Source organism: Acartia tonsa, chromosome 12 (assembly GCF_053477335.1).
Source record: "Acartia tonsa isolate MP-2025a chromosome 12, ASM5347733v1, whole genome shotgun sequence".
In the NCBI taxonomy this organism is placed as follows: domain Eukaryota; kingdom Metazoa; phylum Arthropoda; class Copepoda; order Calanoida; family Acartiidae; genus Acartia; species Acartia tonsa.
In genome coordinates, this window is record NC_137271.1 from 4,570,540 (window position 1) to 4,584,651 (window position 14,112).

General features: G+C 32.3%; 2 protein-coding genes across 2 annotated transcripts; both read left to right on the forward strand.

The window, feature by feature from the left end:
- Positions 1-227: 227 nt before the first annotated feature.
- On the forward strand, positions 228-8,697 carry LOC145333442 (uncharacterized). The gene is made up of 9 exons (XM_080178588.1): positions 228-343; positions 581-690; positions 1,982-2,032; positions 3,263-3,386; positions 3,696-3,849; positions 4,376-4,475; positions 7,509-7,603; positions 7,940-8,069; positions 8,584-8,697. The coding sequence occupies exons 2-9, from the start codon at positions 594-596 to the stop codon at positions 8,649-8,651; spliced, it is 819 nt and encodes a 272-aa protein (XP_080034714.1). The 5' UTR covers positions 228-343; positions 581-593; the 3' UTR covers positions 8,652-8,697.
- A 962-nt stretch (positions 8,698-9,659) lies between these two features.
- Positions 9,660-13,475, forward strand: LOC145333443 (uncharacterized). The gene is made up of 4 exons (XM_080178590.1): positions 9,660-9,798; positions 10,442-10,557; positions 12,269-12,927; positions 13,405-13,475. Exons 1-3 carry the CDS (start codon positions 9,707-9,709, stop codon positions 12,475-12,477), a joined length of 417 nt encoding a protein of 138 aa, XP_080034716.1. The 5' UTR covers positions 9,660-9,706; the 3' UTR covers positions 12,478-12,927; positions 13,405-13,475.
- Positions 13,476-14,112: the final 637 nt, after the last annotated feature.

A 14,112-nucleotide genomic window follows, 5' to 3' on the forward strand; every position in this document is an offset into this window, starting at 1 on the left:
CCCCCAAAAAACAAAAAAATCCCCCCCCCCATTTTTTTCTTCAAGTGTGGTAATTGCAGCACCATAGGTACTTATTTTTTTTTCAAAATTACTACTTGGGGCAAAGCCCCTAGAGGCTTGGGACGAAGCCGCTAGTAACTAATATTTCCCCTCTTTCAATTTTAATAGTCCATATTATAGATAGTTAATGTATAGTCAAGAAATTTTAAAATATGAAATATTCATAGACAAATAATGAGAGACAGCAAACCCTAAATCTAACAGAAATTCTCACAAAATGTCCAAATCTAACCACCCTCAAACTTAACATTTCTAATTGGAAGATTTCCTGTGAAAATATCAGGTAGGGAGGGAATAATAGGCTGATTATTAAGCTAGTCTCAAAAGTTTTAAAATAACGTTTTCTTATTCGTTGGCTTAACAACCTTGAACACTTTTATTGAATTTTAATGGTTGGTTCATTAAGTTAAACGTCCATAGGTTACAACCACTAAGTGTTATTTACAAAGGGGGCTCTTTGTGCATCATTATTGGGTATGTACTGTACATCAATTTATCAGCCATTGTCCTATCCCTTTAGATCCCTGGAAAATATGAAAGTTGACAATAAAAGTAAACTCAAGCATTTAACTGTGGAAGGAGTTACAACTGAAATTAATTGGTTGAAGACTTTGCTAATAGTTTGCTCAGGTTTTTTATTAGTAGCGAGGCTACTCTATAAATCTAAATGTTTGTTTGTCATTTGGGAAAACCTGATTTTCTCGGCTCCTTTTCAAGCTAGACAACTGAAATTTTCAGTGATTTAATAAGTTCATTTTTTACATACTTCCATCAAGTTAAATTAAGTCTTACTCATTAATTAGGGACGCAGACGCTAGTATTTTTATATATTATGAACTTTATCAGAATTTACTGTAATTTTTAATATAACAAGGATGACAACATCCATAAGTAGCGAAGCACAAAAAATTGTGGATGGGAATACGTAGAAGTTGATTTAAAGTGTATTTATTAAAATCAAGAATAGATTTATTGGAGAAAATAAACACGAAACCTTGTTTTATTTTGTATGATGAAGACGGTTAAAGTAAATTACATACTAGATGCACATAACAATGGGGGGAAAAATTTGAAACTGTTAATGAAAAAAAAGTTTTAAAATTGGACCAAAAATACCAAAGATATGGGGAAATATGTCAAACATATAAAAATAGCCAAAAACCTGCTAAAAGGCAGTTTGGCCGCCATTGTTTCTTTTCTTAAAACACCAGAAATTTAATGTTAATATCTTTAACTGAAAAATTTTTGAAAATTGGACTATAAACACCAAAGATATGGGTAAAAATGTGATAAATACAAAAATAGCCAAAAACCTGCAAAAAGGCAGTCTGACAGTCATTGTTGTTTTCTTCAAACGACAGGAAATTTAATTTTGATATCTTTAACTGAAAAATTTCGAAAATCGGACCATAAACACCAAAGATATGGGGAAAAATGTGAAAATATAAAAATAGCCAAAAACCTGCTAAAAGGCAGTCTGACCGTCATTGTTGTTTTCTTCAAATGACGGGAAATTTAATTTTGATATCTTTAACTGAAAAAATTTTGAAAATCGGACCATAAACACCAAAGATATGGGGAAAATTTGGAAAATATAAAAAAAATAGCCAAAAACCTGCTAAAAAGCAGTCCGACCGCAATTGATGTTTTATAGTTAATTGTGCTCCTTAATGATGGGAATGTTGTCAAAAAATTTCAACTCTCTATCTTTTATAGGAGCCGAGAAAATCACGTTTCCCCCAATTCATTAATTACGGACGGGCGGACGGACAGACAGACGGACGGACATTGTGATTAAATAGAGTAGCTTCGCTAATAAAAAAATTGTGTTCTGCTTCCAATAGAAAAATTTATTTTCTCTTTCCCATTTTTTCCAAAACAAGTTTAATGTGTTTTGGCAATTTATTCTCTTAATATTTAGATTGTCTAGAAGTTTTGGTTTTGAATGGAGGTATGATTTGTGAAAATCAAGGTGTATTTAATTTTAAACTATTTTGATACTTATTTATCACATCATATTATAGACAGCTTTCCGTGGATATGAAAATAATAGATTATAAGCCTTAATCCAGTTTTGTTAGCCCTGACCGGCCGAAAGCTCGGGCTAACAAAACTGGCATCAATTTTATTAAAATTATTTTAACATTTGTAGAAAATTGTTTGTAATACGATGCTATACATGATTTTTCAGTTTGGCTGAAAACCTGTTCTAATCCAGCGGATATTAAACGGTTTCAAAGCCATACTCGAAAAGTACTTTATTTAGCAAAGCTCTTTATTTTTTTATTTTTTCTTTATGAACCAAATTTCAGTTCACGGTGGTTTCGATTATCTCTAAAAATCTATGAACTTTAATGACTGCTGGCGGCAAATTTGCTGAATCTGTATAATGTGTTATTGTTAATACAAATGAGATGCATGTGAAGGCATACAAATAGCGTTCAGTTATCTTGAAGCGCAAATAAATGCGCGATAAAGACTTATATATTTTATGCGCGTTTTCTTCAGTCAAGCTATTCCTGTGCATCAATGGATCTTGGCAATTAAATCAGCAACAATAAAATTAATACGAAAAATAATCACGAAACCTATACGTGTTTTAGCTGTCATTGGGAGGCAACACATAGTAAAATTAACGACCTCTCCATTTGCCCCCCAAATATTATTTTACATTTATTTCGCTTGATGGCTATTCCTGCTATTACATATTATTTGTAATCCTTCTCATGCAGCTCATAACGATTTCCGGGAATAACATGTACCTTCAGTTTAAAACCCTTTAAAACTCATAAGTTTTATGTAGATAATCGTTACCAGTGAGATACATTTTACCGTGAACTGCACTTGATCCAAATTTTTTAAATGGTTAAATTTTGATACATTATTGTAAAAACAAGGATTACAACATCCATAAAAGCCAAGCTCAGAAACGGTAGAACAAACTAACATTAAAACTTCCAGAGTGTCAGAACTGAATAATGAGAATTTAAATGTATAAAATTCGAAACAAAATTGTAAGTAAACAGGAATCGCCACGCAAAGTTTTAAATCGATAGTACAATTATAACATGCCTAAATTAACGAAAAGAGCTAACCGTTATGGACGTGCGGACGGACCCTAATTATAGAAAAGCATCGCTTTTAATTTAATAAATCCACTAACCACTTTAGTAATATAACTTGATTAAATCTTATGTTTTAGGTATCGAATTTCAGAAATACAAAATTACAACAGCGCCACTGAGAAAGTTAAGAAAGCTAGAAATCAGAAATGTTAACAATAATTTGGATTCTGTTTTGGAGCATTTTTACTTTCCTTCTTTAAAGTAAGATTTTTTCAAAGTGCAACTATTTTGTGAACTACTGGAGGCCTCTAGGGGCACTTGAGGGGTTGAATTCTACCGCCTCCCCATTTTTTTAACTTTCAAGAAGTAAAGGGATCAATTTTTTAGGAGGGGCTAACTATTAAAAGAATCATCATGCAAAGTTTTAAATCGATAAGTACTTATAACATGTCTAAATTAATGAAAAGAGCTGTTAGGTACAGACCGACCGACCCTAATCATAAAAAAACTTTGCTTTTATACAATAGACTTATTATAACCCATTTTAAGACAGATTTTTTACATGTTTAGCTCAGTGACTGTAGAAAATACAAGCTCCATGCTAGTCTCCAAAATATTGAATGAATCGTCATCATCTCTTAACAGACTATCCGTTTCTGCAATTCAAGATTTCCAACTGAAAATATGTTCAAATACAGTCCTTTCAAGTTTAAGCTATCTAGAGGTAAAACTATTCTATTATAAAAATAATATGATGTTTGTCTGTAGCTTTAGATTTGTCTAACTATTGAACCGACATAGTTTCTTTTTACAGCAAAGCTTCATATAGGAACTGGAGTGGTTTTAGGCTATTTCATTTTCAGATTAAGTCTTGGGATGGTTTTGTAACTACTTTTCATGCAGAGGGTACTTCAACTTTACTTTTAATACTAAAATTTTGTTATTCTATTATATAAAGCAGTAAGGTTTTTTGTCTGAACCTTAAGATGAACTACTGAACCGATTGAGTTCCCCCATATTGAAGGAAGTTTCATGTAGATAGGTCCTGTGATGGTTTTAGGCCATTCTATTTTAAGATTTTACTCTTGGGCATTTCTGGCCGGTTTTAAGCTTTTTTAAACTGCTAAATATTTTTTTCTGATACAAAACTCCCCAGGCTAATGAAGATACTCCTGTTAAGGGAAAGTAGGTCTAAAAATATTTTTTTGTACCCAATAAAAACATGTTTGTCTATCTATTTTGTTTGTTAGCTTTCTTTGAGTGAACCTTCCCTGAAACATTCTGGTTACAAATTAGAAGTTGAGAAATTGCTACGACTGTGTCAATCTTCCCTGAAAACACTATCATTAGGTATTATTCTTATATAAAAGTAACAGGATGTGTATTTGTATGTCTGTCTGTTTTGTTTGTACCAAACAATCTCGCTAACCGCTGAACCGATATGGTTCTCCTTTACGATGTAGCTTATCATGGGTCCTAGGAATATTTATAACTAATTTGTGGCAAGATACCACTACCCTTCATAGAGAATTTGCCCCTAGAAATGAAAAAAAAAATAATAATGTGCCGCTAGGCTTCGCCATTGTTTGACTTACTGGACTTCCTCCCCCCCCCCCCCCCCTCCTCAAGGGCCCATAATAGTATAGATAGTCTTTAAATTTAGGATTTGACTAATAGTAAGATAATGTATATAAATCATGAATTCGAATGAGTTGCTGCGCAGTTAATGATGAGACGTGCTTATATGAGTTAAACTAATTTTCCAGTGTGGCTACGAAACCGATTGATAGCTGCTGAATTTGAGTCGGTTCTCAGACAAACTTTAAAACCATGTTTAGCATTGTATTACAGACATTTGTCCACGAATATTAAAATAAAAATCACAAAATCAATCCAGTTTTGTTGATTTCGGCCCCTCGGGGCCAGCAAATCTAGTTTTAATCTAAAATTTTCCATTTTAATATACGTGGAAAGCTGTCTATAATACTATGTACAGGGCGACCACTGCATACTATATATACTATTTATACTATATAGGATGAATTTGGATACTATATCATACTATATGACCAAAATTTACTATATATACTATATATTATTACCTTTACTTGACCAAAATTTACTATATATACTATATAATATTACATTTATACAACAAAAAACGAATATTGTCAGTTTTGTGACAACGCCTCTTAAGGAGCGTTTTGTCTTATTTTCACAGTAGGTCTTCTCCTATTTCTAGCCCCTGCGGGGGGCTCAAAAGATACTGTGATACGACAAAAATGCATAAAGCTCTAGGTACAGTAAAAAAAAGATGAAGAAAATCCTTTAAAATATATTTTTGTTTGTGATTATGATTTAAATATCAGTTATTTTTCATAGAATTAACTTAAGGGTGAGGGGGAAGTTTTAGCACTTTCGCTTACTTTGTGATTATTAGGCTAGGTATCAATGTGAGACTATAGGTTATTTGGGATAAAAGTTTACTTTTGGGTAGTAGTTCACTTATATTTAATAATTTTTTTGGATAAGTTGCCAGGTTCAGGTGCTGCAGGTGGTTTCTGGACAGGTAAAAAAATTGTAAAATTTAGAGATCAACTTATTAAACAGAATATGCATCTTTCTGGATGTTATTAACATATCTGAAGAAAAAAAATTAAAATTGGCCTCCAAGTTCTGGTCCTGCAGGCCACCAGGTCCACTCTGGACTGGTAAAAATTCAAATTTTTTGTTTGAAGAGTTAGAGGTCAATCTTTAAAACAGAATATGCATCTTTTTGGATGTTATTAACATATCTAAAAAAAAATGAAAATTAGCCCCCAGGGTCAAGCCCTGCTGGCCCCCAGGTCCACTCTACAGGTAAAAAATCAAATTTCTAATTTTAAGAGTTAGAGGTCAACTTATAAAACAGAATATGTATTTTTTGGATCTTATTAACATATCTGAAGAAAATATATAAATCGGCCTCCAAGTTCAGGTCCTGCAGGCCTTTAGGTCTACTCTGAACAGGTAAACAATCAAATTTCTTATATGAACAGTTAGAGGTCTATTTATATAACAGAATATGCATTTACTTGAATAATATTAACATATCGGGATCCAAGTTCAGGTTCATTCAGGACAGGTAAAAGACTCAAATTTCTTTTTTGAAGAGTTCAAGTTCAGGCCTCCAGGTTTTCTCTGGACAGAGTCTACATGGAAGCCTGCAGCACCTGGACCTGGAGGTCAATTGTATTTTTTCTTTAGATATGTAAATAACATCTAAAAAGATGCTTATGGTGTTTTAAAAACTAACCTCTAACTACATAAATAAGAAATTTTGATTTTTATTTGTCCAGAGTCCAGCTGGAGGTCTGCAGCATCAAAACCTGGAGGTCGGTTGTCATTTTTTCTTTAAACATATAAATAGCATCTATAAAGATGCTAATGTTGTTTAATAAACCTCTAACTCCTTAAATTTAAAATTTTTATTTTATTTGTGTACAGAGTCCACCCGGAGGCCTGCAGCTCCTAAACCTGAAGGCCAATTTTATTTTTTCCTTCAAATATATAAAGAACACCCAAATATAAGCTCGTTTTGTTTAACAAATATACCATTAACTGTTCAATTGAGGGAAGTTTGATTTTTACCTGTCCAGAGTATGCAGGACCAGAACTTAGAGGTCGATTTTAATTTTTTTCTTCAGTTATGTTATGTTATTCCAAAAAGATGCATAGTCTTTTTTATAACTTGACCTCTAACTCCTCAAATAAGAAATTTGAATTTTTTACCTGTCCAGAATGGACATAGAGGCCTACAGGACCAGAACTTTGAGGCCGATTTAAATTTTTTCTTCAGATATGTTAATAGCATTCCAAAAAATGCATATTCTGTTTTATTAGTTGGCCTCTAATTCTTCAAATAAAAAAATATCTAACCTGTCCAGAGTGGACTTGGAGGCCTGCAATACCAGAACTTGGAGGCCTATTTTAATTTTTTCTTCATATATGTTAATAACATCCAAAAAGATGCATATTTTGTTTTATAAGTTGATCTCTAACTTTTCAAACAGAAATTAAAATTTTTTACTTGTCCAAAAACCACCTTCCAGATAGCCTGCAGCACCTGAACCTGAGACCTATCCAAAAAATGATGAAATATTTCAATGTGAAATTATATGTGAAATTGCTTTGATAACAGCTATGCTTTGAGTTATTATTGATGATGTATATACTATGTATTACTTTATAATTCTAAGTCCGATACTATATCATACTATATGAGTTTAAAAAAATATACTATATATACTATATGGATTAAAAAAATATACTATAAAAATACTATATTTTTTTTGTTTTGGAGTGGTCGCCCTGTATGTAATAAATAACTATTATTTTGTTTAGATGTTTCTGCAATGAAAATATCCAATTCATTAGATTTGCCCAAGTTGGAAAGTCTAGAAATAAAATCTAATGTTGGAGCAGATACTTTAATTAAGGTAATTGTTAACTATTATACGATACAATGGATGATTTTGTAGTATGGCTAAGATCTGGACTCTAATCCATCGGATAATAGTCAGTTTTCAAAGCTATTTGAAACTAATGTAACTAAGTCATACATTGGCGCCGCCTAGGGGCACTCTAGAAAAGTTTTGGTATTTCTTTTCTAGGGCGATTTCTCTTGTGAGGGGGGTGGCACCTTCCCCTAAAATAGTTATAAGCCTTACTAGGCCTTTGAGAAGCTACATTGCAAAAAGAACCATATCGGTGTAGCAGACACACACACAAAAAGATCCTATTACTTTTTTATTAGAATTTTGTTCTAATTTCAGTTGTTGGAAAGTTGCAATGAAAATGTGATAAGAATATGTTTATCTGTCCATCTACCATCTATACCAGCAAATCATTACCTATCCTTCCCTAATTTATACAGCCTCACCATAAAGCCTGTATTAAAACAAGGTATATTTAATCATGGCTCGGCAGCCGCGCATCAGCCGCGACTAAGCCTCAAATTTAAACCAGTTTTGATGCTTTGAATTGTTTTTGGTAAAGATGGATTGTCATATTTTGGTTAGGTTTAGACTTACAACTGCTTTATTTAAATTGATTTCCCTAAAGCTTACAGGCGGCTGCTGAGCACTGTGTTTAATGATTAAATTATGAAATGAAAGTAAAAAACTTAAACTGATCAGTAGTGATCACCCACCCACTAAAAAGCATCACTGACGCGCGAAGCGCACAATTTTTTTTAAAAACACCATCCTTTAGTTTAACTGTTATTTTACCCTTCTTGGCTAAATTAGGGTGGTGTAGACTCTTGGCAAGAAGGGTGTAAGAAGGTGGAGCAACCAATTCTGCTCGCCTCAGGATGTAACCAAAAATGGCCAGTTTAGTTTTAGGGGATGATTACAACCCTCTCCCCCCCCCCTCACCAAAAGCAAATAATTTTAACAAATACTTTATTTTGTTTCAGATGAAAAGGGAAGTTTTAGAAATTTAAGATGGAATTTACCTAGGAAATTTATCTTCATAGGATTATAATTGGTGTAAAAATTTGGGAGGGTATTCGTTGTGCCCCTTGATCCCCCCCCCCCCAAAAAAAAAAAAAATATTTCTAAACCTTCCCTGATCCTATGAGAAGCGTCACTGTAAGAGCAAATCAATCTAGCATAGTACAGAGAGACAGATAGACATTCTGTTACTATTTTATAAGGATAAAAAATTTCTTTTCTGAAATTATGTAAAGGCTTCAAATTTTGTGTTTTATAAGATTCACTAGAACATAAATTTATCCTATTATATAAGGTATCTAGTAAGTTTTTTTTTTTTGAAGCTATGCAGAATTTTGTCTGAAGCTTAAGATCTCAATAACTGCTGAACCGAGACTAGGCTCTTTTTAGGAAGCTTCACAGAGTTCCTATGATGGTTTTAGGCTGTTCTATTTTCATATTTAAGTCATGGGATGGTTTTGAGCAATTCTTTCTAGCCCCTCTCTGATTCTTTAAATACAGAGTCTCATTTATAAAAAGAAGATAAATTATAATTTAGACTGAAGAAACTAAAAACATACCAAGAATCTTCAAATAATGGGGGACAATTATTTGGCCTTGGGGACTTTATTTGTCGTGGTAGTTCAGCTTTGGAGTATCTTTGTATTGAGAATATACAAATAACAAGGAAACAAACATCTGATCTTAATACATTGTAGAGTAGCTTCGCTAACATTATTAGAAGCAAAGCTTATTTAAAATTCTTGTATGGGAATTGACATGATTTTTCAGTATGGCTGAGAGCCGGTTATAGTCCAGCAGATATTCTTCGGTTTTGAAGTTATAGTGTAATAGTTTTTTTATCGCATCGTATTATAAACAGCTTTCCGTGGATAGAAAATGTACAATCAAAAGAAAAAACCAGTTTTTTAGCCTGGAGAATAATGAAAGAATATAGAATTATTAAGTTCGTAGAAAACTGGATATAATATGATGTCATACGTAATTTTTCAGTATGGCAGAGAACCGGTTCTAAACCGGCGGATAATAATCGGTTTTGAAGTCATACTTGAAATAAAATTATAGATGTATGTTTAAAAAATCAGAATGTTTGTCTCATTACCAACATTGAGAAGATTAGAAATTAAATCAAATTTTGAATTAAAATCTGAAGCAGTTATTCAGCTCATTTCTTCAAGGCATTAAACATGATTTTTTATGTAAAAAGATAACATTAATAAATTCAGTGTCCTTCTGTCCTTTTGGGCTAGGCTCTTATTTTGAGGGTGATTTATTTTTGGAAGGTTTAGGCACCCTCCCTACAAATAGTTGTAAATCTTCCTTGTACCTGCAAGACGCCTTACTGTAAAGGAAAACCATATTGGTTTAGTAATTAGCGAGATCCTTTAATACAAACACAGACTCCTGTTTTTTTTTGTATAAGGATAATAAGTTTTGCCAGTATCGCTTCGAAACCGATTAATATCTGGTGGATTAGAACCGGTTCTCAGCTATACTGAAAAATTAAATATAGCATCGAATTATATCCAGTTTTCTACAAATATAGAAATGAACAATTATAAGATTAAAATAACGTAAAATGATTCTTTTTGAAAGGTTTAAGAATGGACTTAAAAAACTGGTTTTAATCTTATGATTGTACAATTTTATATCCACGGAATGCTATAATACGATGCGATAATGAACTAATCTTAAACCTTTCAAAAATCAAGAGATATCATTTACGTTATTGTCTACAACGGCCTGTCTGACCAACGGCATGCCTCAATTGTAGAGTAGCAGCGCCATTAGAAAAAAATCATGTTTTAAATCTTGTAAAAGTGCTTCAAGCCTAGAATATCTGCAGTTATCCTATCCCTGCATGGACTTTACAACTGGAGATGAAATAAATTTGAAGTTATCATCTTTGAGAACTTTACATCTTTCCCATCCTAGAGGTTAGTAGTTAATGATTTAATAGTTACTTCGTCCCCCTGCCACTAGGGGATAGCGGGAGAGGTCAGGAATAGCTATAAATCGAATTATATACAGCTTTCCGCGGATATTAATATAAAAAAATTAAGATTATAACCACTTTTGTTAGCCCCGAGGGCCTAAGGTCTTGGGCATTGTGGTATTTGTTTTATGATTCTTATTTTAATATTTGTGGAAAATGGTTTGTAATGCGATGCTAAATATGATTTTTCAGTATTGCTGAGAACCAGTTCTTTTCAAATGGATATTAGTCAATTTCGAAGTCATACTGGAAAATAGCTCTAAACCATCCCAACATATTTTTAAAACTTCCGTTAAAGTACAACCTATTAGAAACAGCCATTTCTGAGATCTTTAGATTCAGACAAAAAATCTAAATAATAGGATACATAGAAAATATATTGTAATAACGATATTCTCTACCTCAAAGTGCCTAACGAGCCTACAAACCCAAACACCCTTAATTTTAAAATAAATTGAAAATTTAAATAAAGCTTTCCTTGTGTATATTAAATCATGTAAAATAATCTTTTTTAGTATACTGTGAAGCACATGACAAAACATATAATAAGTTAGCTATGACCATCTTGATATTTTATTTCTTTAGAGATCTAAAATGATTATTAGCCGTTTTTAATCCGGCCTCCATAAAATAACACTTATATCGTAGAGTAAGCTGCGTTACTAAAATTTAATAATATAAATGTTCAAGGACGATTATATCCAATAGTAGCGGTGTAGATATTGCATTAATTTATGTTCTTACATATATTTTTGGACAATTATCTTCATTGTAAAAATATATTTCTTATTTTGTAAAAAATAAACAATAGTAGAGATATTTTAAGTGCAAGAAAATAAGAGAAGTAATAGTGTAAAAGAAAAATAATGTTTTCTTTAATAAATGTATAGATGCAATATTATTTTGAGACTTCTAGCGGGAAAAATTACAACTACATATCACAAAAGTTTCGGGAATTCGTTAGTTTTTCCCGCTTAAAATTAAGTATAAATTTTATATTGAATTATTTAATCTTAAAATGAAAATTGATTTTATTGCTAATTTAAAAACCAATTTTTGTTATATAATTCTAAAAAAAGTTAAATAAAACATTTAAACAAATATTAATAGCTTATGTAAAAGAGTAGAATATGATCTTTAACTAACTTTGACATATAGGAACAAAATGACAAAAATTAAATATTTTATAGCTTTCCTTTTTGTTTAATAAATTAAACCATTACAAGGTGAGGGGGGTGGAAGTGAATCTTTTGTTGAGTTCATTCTTGTTATACGGGAAAATTCTTTTGGGAGGGTGTTGGTACCCTCCCCAATAATAGTTATAAACCTTATCAGGACTTGCAAGAAGTTACATTGTAAATAAGACCAATATAGGTTCAGCGGTTAGCGAGAATTTTCGGTACAGACATACACACACACAGACATCATGTTACTTTCACATAAGGATACCAGTAGAAACAGTTTTCTGACTTTGGCACAAAATAATTGTCCTATCAAATTCAAACTTTTTAAAAGTTAGAGTAGTAAAAAATGCGTTGATTTCCCCTCCCTACCTCAAGTGCAACTAGAGGCCTCTACAGGTTTAAATACTTATATTTAAATAAAACAAATAAGATATTTCTAAAAATATGATATAAATAATCAATATTTAGGATCAAGTTCAATGAAATCTGAGCTGCCTGCAATTGCTTCGTCTTGCCAATTGTCTAGCCCAGTCTATCCACATTCTAGACCAGTCTATCCAAATTCTGGACCACCCTATCCGCCCTCAGAACCAGCCTACATACCTGGATTAAACAAGCTGTTATACAAATGCTTTCAGGAATACATTGATAGCCTAATTGTTAAACAAATAGCCTAAATCCAGCCCTCGTGACTTTTATTGTAATTAAAAAGCCTGAAACCATCCCAGGACACAAAATGATCTGTGGTTTGCTAGATCTTATCAAACAAACAAAGAAACCTAACTATAAAAATAACCTATAAAAAGCGACGAAACGCCCCTTAAGAGGCGTTGCCACCAAAGGGACTATACCCCAAAGTTTTTTATTTTAGTTCTATTTTGATTCTTTTCTGTATTCTAATCCAGGCTTTTTATATTGTTATATTTATGCTACAAAGGTCGTGCAATCAAAAGGATCGGTATATTTAATATTACACCTAAATGTATATATACTAACTAGAGCCTAGAAATTCTAATACTGGAAGGAATTAGTTTACATAGTGCTCACCAGATGGAGTTCAAACTTCCAAATTTGGCGCATTTATCATCAACTCACAGAATCAATAGCCATCAGTTGTGTAATATCAGGCAGGGGACAAGGGTTTCTTAATAAATAAATATATAAGTATAGATGTATAATCCAGACAACTACCTGGACCCTTTGTTGGAGTCCTTTGTCTGCTAGAAAATTGCTTTTTGTTCTTTTACAGGGACTCAGATTTGTATAAATTTCCGACGCTCTTGGCTGATTTAATAGACCTTATACAAAATCGGATAGAGTTACTTATAGTTCTGCCCTCTCTATTCTTTTACTTTAATGGGATTCTAACTAATAACATTATTTTATTTTTCTTAGCCAAGGGTATTTTTTTATAAGAAGCGAGGCAATAATAGTTTAGATTAATGGCCTCTAGGGGCAATTTAGGGAATGAAGGTGAGTCGACCCTCCACTTAAAATTTTAGTTTTAAAAACCATAAGGAAAAAAATCATGTTCATCTCCAATGATGATAAACAAAACTGCCTATTCCTATATGCCTAAAAAAACCTTGTTACCGAATTCACAGAGCCAGAATACCAAAAGAAGCTGTTATCAGATGTCTAAATGAAATTTAGTAAATAAAATTTAATTTATTTAGATATGTGTTTTTTTATTAACAAAGCTTCTCTGTAAGTGTTTGTGGTCGTCTCTCCATCATTCTTTTCCTGATTAAAGTTTAATAATTTTATGATGATGCAAAGACGTGCCTGCCGTCCATCCTGCACCGTTCATTTAATTTTCTAGGAGCTACACCAGAAAAGTTCTATTGTGCTGGAAAGCTTCTAGAGGAGATGCCTAACTGAGTCCTGGTCACTTCCCCTAATTCAGGGGGTTCATTTTCTAGAAAAAAAACCTGCTCACATTCAAGCGCACAAAGTAATGATCAATTTTACTTTGGGCTCGGGAACGCTATCCCAAATCAACCCCTTTACCCCATCCCATAATGGCTGAACAAACTGAACAATATTCGAGGTCCATATGAGCAACCTAAATTGACGACAAATTTTCACCTATCAATATATCCATGTATATATGTATTGTATAATCTAGTTGGTCTGGTGGTTTGTCAACAAAAATATAAATATTAAAAAGAACGTGTCCGAACTTTTGTGATTTTAAAAAATAGCTAGTCTGTGTTTTTAGTAAGTAGTAGAATTTAGATATGCAATCGTTTTTTATTTGTAGACCTCTTATTTTTGAAGTAATTTAATTTTTTTTTTAAATTAAGTTCCAA